General features: G+C 43.3%; 1 protein-coding gene across 1 annotated transcript; it reads right to left on the bottom strand.

Moving 5' to 3' along the window:
- Positions 1-1668: 1668 nt before the first annotated feature.
- On the bottom strand, positions 1669-6651 carry LOC142483244 (E3 ubiquitin-protein ligase TRIM8-like). The gene has a single exon (XM_075583309.1). It carries the CDS (start codon positions 4361-4363, stop codon positions 3728-3730), a length of 636 nt encoding a protein of 211 aa, XP_075439424.1. The 5' UTR covers positions 4364-6651; the 3' UTR covers positions 1669-3727.
- Between the last annotated feature and the right edge of the window lie 1618 nt (positions 6652-8269).

Below are 8269 nucleotides of genomic sequence, written 5' to 3'. Positions count from 1 at the left end.
ATTCCCTGATAAAGTCACCGAAACGACCTTGGCAGTGTCCTTTGTTGGGAGGTTAACGGCAACGCGGACAAGCTCTAGTGTAGGTTGTTTTGCTCAAAGAAGAATTTCCACTGCTTGATCTGCAAGGCCCCTGCAAAGCAGCTTTCAGCTTCCTTCCATCCAACAAATGACATTTCCTGTGTTCAAATTCCAGCCAGTTATGCAACACTTGAAGAACCAACCTGCATTAGATAAAAGCGCAAGTGTATAGACCGTAGCATTAAGCCAATGAATGGCTATCTATATTTCACGAAGTGAATGAGAGCATGTCAGAAAATACCCCAAGAAAATTATTGCAATGGTCGGCATCGCGTAGCCAGCAGTCAAAGACCCAGACATCGATATATATTTTTTCTCCCATGCAGTGTTCTTAAAAAATATCAACTACAATCTTTCTAGATTCGCTTTTATAAGATCGTGTACACAAGCATCCTGGTTTAAGTGCTGTATTATATCAAATGTCTTGAAAACGTGATTTAAAAAAAAAAAAAAAAAAAAAAACATATATATATATATATATATATATATATATATATATATATATATATATATATATATATATATATATATATATATATACATACATACACATACATATACATATATATTTACATTTACATATATATATATACACACATATACACACACACACTAGCAAGCTCGTTAGCTGAAATGGGTATTTCTACACAAAATAAAAAATTGTTCCAGAAATATAATGCTTTAAAATGGAAACACCAGAAAATATGTATTTAATTACATGTATAAATAAACCATAGGCAAAGGAGAAAAAAAAGCTGTTTAAGATATCATTTATATTTTGTACAGGCTAGGTTTTTCATTATTTGCAAGTTAAAAAAAAAAAGTATTTCCTCTTGCAGTCTCTATAGCAGGAGGTAAACATTGCACATTTATTGCACAATGTCCACAATGTCATTGTTGATTTTGTACTCCGCACATATACCACACATACATGGTATCTTTCACAGAATGCCAGCTGCAGAGGGGATGCTAATCGCATTCGCCAATCAAATATCTCCACAGGGTACAAAGCTTTCTTGGCTTCCATGTTAAAAAAAATTAAAAAAATTAAAGTTGTGTCTCAGATTTATAGTAATATAGAAATCTCTTAAAGGGGGGGGGGGGGGGTGGAGAAACCCCCAACAAAGCCAGAAAGTATGCCATAAGGAGCAGCTCAAACAAGACATGTACATCAAGATGTCCAGAATGAGTTGTTCCATCGTCTGTAATTGGGGCCTGCTCAATATATCAATAGGAAATGTGTGTTCATAGTTTACAATAATTTCCAATACAGTCTGATCTGTCCATACTGGAAACGTCTATTTAAAAGTAAAACAAAAATGGTAAAAAAAAAAAAAAAGTTCACTACAGGCATACCCCGCATTAACGTACGCAATGGGACCGGAGCATGTATGTAAAGCGAAAATGTACTTAAAGTGAAGCACTTTTTCCCACTTATCGATGCATGTACTGTACTGCAATCGTCATATACGTGTATAACTGATGTAAATTACGCATTTGTAACAGGCTCTATAGTCTCTCCGCTTGCGCACTGCTTCGGTACAGGTAGGGAGCCGGTATTGCTGTTCAGGACGTGCTGACAGGCGCATGCGTGAGCTGCCATTTTCCTATTGAGCGATATGTACTTTCTCGCGAGTGTACTTAAAGTGAGTGTCCTTAAACCGGGGTATGCCTGTGTATATTATAGCAACCTAAATCCTGAATGGTTTTTGTGGTATGTGATAATACACAAATACAAAAACAGTCTTGTGCCGAGTATACAATGAAGATTAGGATCTCAGACGACACAAACCTCTTGCTTTCCCAAAGACTTTACAAAATCAGCATTGAGTTGTTTGCTACTAGGATGTAAAGCAGTTGTACAAGAGAGAACACAACAAAAATGTTTAAAAAATAAAAATAAATGGATTGCTTCCAACAATTTACAGGCCATACGTGCACTGAGGGGGGTTTAAAACAGACCAAGCCCAGAATTTGGTTGGATTAAAGGATCAGGTCATTTTTCTACAGTCTGTATTTGTCAAAGGACTAAAAGCTGACGATTTCCTGGAAGCCAGACTTGGAATCTCCCTCCTGGGTAAGGCAACATTCAGGATTGAAATGCAATGTTGCCATCTTCTCCAGAAGGTACCCGACTCGGACTATAACTCAGAGTATGTGTGGATGGAAAGACATTCACCTCTTCCATTACTCTACCCAGCACAACTTACAGGAAACGCAAATCTTGGAATTGTGTGTGGCATTATATGGTTGGAAAAGCAATGCATTTACAATATCATTTAGGCATCTACCCTGACTGTGGTGATAACAACGCAGCGAGGAAGAAGTAATGTAGAACCCAACATATTTACAGCCTACTTATTTTACTTGGCTTGTGTAATCAAATCAACCCGTGCCAATGTTGGCAGAAACACTCATAGCTTCTATGACAAGTTTCATTATATTAGAATTAGCATGGGTTTTCGGCAGGATTCCCGCAATAGGTGTGTTAACGAGGTTAGAACAGCCACACTCCTTTATGGCAACACGTGACCCCACAATTCACTTCCCAGCAGGGCGATAGTGACATCTCTACGGCGCAAAAGAAATACCACAAATCTATACATCATAAAAACGGGCTTAGTGGAAATAATGACGTTTAGTTTGCAGTTACATTTTCTGGCCAGCAGAGGAGCTCAGCACTAAGAAACTCTGGATGAAATCTCATACTGTAAAGTGAGCGTCCTTTCTGTCCGCCTTCAAAAACATTCACACACGCAAAAAGTCTCCCATGCACAGCGTCACCGTGATTGACAGCTGCTGAATTCTGGGTTTAAAACACTCCCTGTTATTCTTTATCAGAATGTGTCTACTTTACGTGTTACCCCAGAGCTCAACACAACAGAGTGTGACCCGAAGATGTATCCGCCAGCGAGGTTTACCTATGCACATTTTGTAACCATTCAAACCTATGGATACATTGATTCCAACCAGTTCTACAACTGGCAATGTACCTACCCGATACTCCTAAACATGTTACACAGGATGTTACGCTTTGCGGCCAAGGCCTATGAAACAGGTTTGTTGTAAGCCAATGCTGTCTACATGTGATCTTGGGAAATTCATTTTCCCCCATGCTTCTGCGGTATTAGAGCAGCAATTGCTTCCTCGCAGCTAATCCATGGTCCCCTAAATTCCAGGGACCCCCTTGTTTCCAGCAAAAGAAATGTAATCGTTTCTGTGGAAAAAAATAATACACAAACATGGCTTGAGGGTTACCAACAGAAAGTCACAGCGTCATGTCCCGAAGACGGTGCAACTTTCTATTGCCCATTGAAGCTAACCTGACCCTGCCACAATTTTGAGTCCAAGGCAGTATTCTTGACCAGTGCCGGTATCTCTGGAACCGGAGGGTCTACACCTGGAAGATGCTGGGGCTCAGACAAGCAAATATTGAGTAGGTGGGACTGCTGCTTTAAATTAGACAGCAAATAATTTAAGGCTCTGTGCTACTGTGTAAATCATAATACTTTCAATGTAGTTGTCCATTTAATGCCAAGAAACGAAAATTATCCCAAACATCCAACTACTGAGGCTTGTGGAATACGCTATAGGCCTTCATGCGATTGAATACAATACATAGGAACCATCAGTTAACAAAAAACAAACGTCAAGATACGTCGTTGACTGTGTAATAGGAAAAGGAAAGCAGGGAGAGGAGGGACTGGGCACTTACTCTGATCTCATTCCTTCGAATCTCCACATCACACACAGAGTGTCCCTGGTGGGCCCCGCTGTAGTAGCAGCAGAACTGGCATACAGCCACCTGCTCAGCCTCACAGTGGTACAGTCGGTAGGCATTGTGTTGTGGACAACTCCATGCCCTTACGTCATCAGCCTCCACCAGAAGGTGCCCGCGAGCAGTGGAGGGCTGCTGTAGGTGGGTCTGTACATGGGACTGGCAGCAGGGTGCTTCACATCTCAAGCAGATCTTCTGAGCAGGAAGTGGGGGTCCCCTCCTACAGAACACACAGTGTAGGACAGAAGGTGGCTTGTCCACATTGAGGGAATTGAACTTTTCAACAATGTTGGTGAGCTTCAGGTTCTTCTCAAGGTTGGGCTTCTGGTTGTAGACCTGGTTGCACTCTGGGCATCGAACTAGGCCAGTGTCTTTGGCCCAGGCCTCACCAATACACCCCCGGCAGAAATTGTGCTTACAAGGGAGTTGAACCGGTTCAATAAAGACATGCAGACAAATAGGACATATAAGCTCCTCTTCAAAACAATTTTTCCAATTTTCAGCCATTTTCGACCAATAAGTCAGTATATGTATATATTAAGTATCTGAATATAAGGTGTCTTTAAAAAAAATGCAGGGATTAAAAACAGTCAAATAATGCTTTAAAAACTCCTTTCCATGTAATATAGGACCAATGTCAAATTAAGCAGTTTGTTCACAAAATATTCCTCCAGATAATGAACGAGAAAGCAAAAGTCAATCAAAATGAGCCACAAAAAGATATTGAAATCCCTAACACTAAAACAAGTTGTTTACACTGCTTCAAAATATAAAATCGATCCACATATTCTCTTTCAAAAATGCTCTTTTCTTTCAAAGAGAAGAGCACAATATTTCCACATTTAATGGGTTTGGACAGTTAAAAAAAAAAAAAAAAAAAAACACATATATAAAAAAAAGTGCTAGTATTTTAAGGGTTGAATTAAACCTCAAATACTTCCTTGAAATTAGCCAAGTAACCAAATTCTTGAGGTTGTTTCCAGAGACTGATCCTGGATGTTGCTCTTAGAAGAGACAGTTCAGTCAGATCAAATTCCAGCCTGGAGCAGTGGGGAAAAAAATCCTCCCACCTCTTCCTTGTTTCGCAAATAAGAGAAGTAGAAGAAAAAAAAATACAATTAAAATCTCTACGCAGATACAATCTACAACCTGACCAAAAATAATAATTCCTTGATTTCCTATTTCTCCTAAAACACTAATATTAATAAGAGGTTTGATTATTTATATATATTATTTATATATTAAATATATATTAAAAAAAAAAAAAAAAGTGTTGGATTTGGATGAGTGGATCAGGCTTTGTAGAGTAGCATGCCTTGATCAAACTGAAAAGGAATTTCTCAACTGCTAATCACTGCCCTCCCCCTCTCTCTCTCCCCCCCTCCTGACATGAAAGCTATTTCTGCTTTTACATTCAATCTGCAAGGGCAGTGACAGAGGCCAATGAGGGAAACACAGTTAGAGAAAATTAACACTTTTTTTTGTGTGTAAAGGATCTGGTCCTTGGATGAGGTTTGATATTGCTGCTTATCTGCATTTACAGAACTCCCCACCAGAAGAAGATAAAACACCCACCCACCTATCTGTTGGATTTAATGCTCAGATGATCCCCTCAGCTATGTGCCTTTTAAAGACTGATTCAGCTCAATGAAGGGAAACTTCAGACTGATCCTGCAGCTGCTCTGCCTTTATCAGATAAAAAAAAAAACACAGCCACCTTCAGCCATCTTGGTTTTTTTAATCCATTTAATAAAAATATAACTATATCCCCACTCCAATTATATATATATAAAAAAACAAAATCTGATAAAGATTAGCAAATCTCTTATCTTTCCAGTCACTAACTCAATAGAAAAAAAAAACTACTAAGCAGCTTGTCAACAAGGAGAGTGAAGCACCCAGGCTGGAGAATAAAATATATTATCTCTCATATAAAAACATTTCTTTGTGCTGATCATGCAGCAATAAAAATGCACAACGCCCTTCCTATGGTCAATATATATATATGTATGTATGCGTGTTTATATGTATATCTGTGCGTGTTGTAGATTCCTTTCAGCAGTTTGCGTTTGAGGATCCCAGGAAAGGAAATGCTCTCCAGTCTGTAAGAAGAAGTCCTTTATGGTGCTGGTATTGCAGAGGAAATGATTATCTATGTGTATTCCTTCTCCTGCTCTCCAGTGATCAGCAAGTAATCACATCCCCAGCACTGTGTGCGCAGCCAGACCTGCTTCTCCTGCCCCAGAGCATAGTTACAGGGAGAGGGGACCCATCCACAGCCCAGCCAGTCCTGCAGAGTATTCCACCCCCAGCCCTGCAGAGTATTCCACCCCGAGCCCAGTCCTGCAGAGTATTCCACCCCGAGCCCAGTCCTGCGGAGTATTCCACCCTGAGCCCAGTCCTGCAGAGTATTCCACCCCGAGCCCAGTCCTGCAGAGTATTCCACCCTGAGCCCAGTACTGCAGAGTATTCCACCCTGAGCCCAGTCCTGCAGAGTATTCCACCCCGAGCCCAGTCCGGCAGAGTATTCCACCCCGAGCCCAGTCCGGCAGATTATTCCACCCCTTCCAGGGAAGTGAGGCAGCACTCCAGCCTCCGAGCAGCAGGGGCGGTGAGGGCTGGGGATCACCTCGGGGGGTGTTGGTGAATGTTTCTTGTTGTGTGTCTGCGCGCGCCCCCGCCCACCTCTCGGAAAAGCAGCGCTGAGGGCGGATACAGCCACAACGCAGGAATCGAACCCGTGACGCTGCCTGAGCTTCTCGGTGAGGATCTGATTCCCAGCTCTAGCCGCTGTCCCGCCCCCTCACTCGCTGTCCCGCCCCCTCACTCGCTGTCCCGCCCCCTCACTCGCTGTCCCGCCCCCTCACTCGCTGTCCCGCCCCCTCACTCGCTGCCCCGCTTCTTCTCGCGCTGCCCCGTCCTTCCCCTTCTCGCTCTGACCCCGCCCTTTCTCGCGCTGCCCCGCCCCCTCTACTCCGTCACTTCTGGGTTTTTTTTTTTGGCATTTAAGAGGCGTCATGTGATAGAGAAGAACAGCGCCCCCTGTGTGCATTTCCTGCATTTTATACATCTGCCCGAGGTCACATCCCAATAAACGTTATTTATATCTTTCTCTCCTCCCCTCATTTCCCCTCTCCTCCTTTCGCTCCCTTTCTCCTCCTTTCTCCTCCTTTCTCTCCATTTATCTCCTTATTCTCTCCCTTTCCCCACTCCTATCCTTTCTCTCCTCCTTTCTCCACTCCACCTATCCTTTCTACTCTCCTCCTTTCTTTCCCTTTCTCTCCCTTTCTCTCCCTTTCCCCACTCCTCCCATCCTTTCTCTCCCTTTCTCCTCCTTTCTCACCTCCTTTCCCCACTCCTATCCTTTCTCTCTCCCTTTCCCCACTCCTATCATTTCTCTCTCCCTTTCCCCACTCCTGCCACCCTTTCTCCCCCTTTCCCCACTCCTGCCACCCTTTCTCCCCCTTTCCCCACTCCTGCCACCCTTTCTCCCCCTTTCCCCTCTCCTCCCACCCTTTCTCCCCCTTTCCCCACTCCTATCCTTTCTCTCTCCCTTTCCCCACTCCTCCCACCCCTTCTCCCCCTTTCCCCACTCCTCCCACCCACCCTTTCTCCCCCTTTCCCCCCCTTTCCCCACTCCTATCCTTTCTCTCTCCCTTTCCCCACTCCTCCCACCCTTTCTCTCCCTTTCCCCACTCCTCCCACCCTTTCTCTCCCTTTCCCCACTCCTCCCATCCTTTCTCTCCCTTTCCCCACTCCTCCCATCCTTTCTCTCCCTTTCCCCACTCCTCCCATCCTTTCTCTCCCTTTCCCCACTCCTACCATCCTTTCTCTCCCTTTCTCGCCTCCTTTCCCCACTCCTATCCTTTCTCTCTCCCTTTCCCCACTCCTCCCATCCTTTCTCTCCCTTTCTCACCTCTATCCGTTCTCTCTCCCTTTCCCCACTCCTCCCATCCTTTCTCTCCCTTTCTCACCTCCTATCCGTTCTCTCTCCCTTTCCCCACTCCTCCCATCCTTTCTCTCCCTTTCTCACCTCCTATCCGTTCTCTCTCCCTTTCCCCACTCCTCCCATCCTTTCTCCCTTTCTCACCTCCTATCCGTTCTCTCTCCCTTTCCCCACTCCTCCCATCCTTTCTACTCTCCTCTTTTCTCTCTTCCTTTCTCTCCTTTTCTCCTTCTACAGTATATTCTCTTCTAAGAGATCAATAATCGATTTAACTTCCTTAATTGGATCCAACCTGTACTACATACCTTCTACCTCACAAAATAATGTATTTATATCCTCTGCTACCTTACAAACGCTATGTACACTATTATCATATTTATTTCTATTTTTATCAACAGTAATTGTCTAATATGCCCTGATCCTATTCTGTTGAGTTTAGTTTCTTCCTTCATAACCATTCCCTTTTT

This window comes from Ascaphus truei, unplaced genomic scaffold (genome assembly GCF_040206685.1).
Source record: "Ascaphus truei isolate aAscTru1 unplaced genomic scaffold, aAscTru1.hap1 HAP1_SCAFFOLD_3111, whole genome shotgun sequence".
NCBI lineage: Eukaryota > Metazoa > Chordata > Amphibia > Anura > Ascaphidae > Ascaphus > Ascaphus truei.
The sequence above is the reverse complement of the archived record's forward strand: the minus strand, read 5'-3'. Positions and strand labels throughout refer to the sequence as shown.

Bases quoted from the DNA above. Each gene is read 5' to 3' on its own strand.
- LOC142483244 (XM_075583309.1), bottom strand. From the start codon at position 4,363: ATGGCTGAAAATTGGAAAAATTGTTTTGAAGAGGAGCTTATATGTCCT.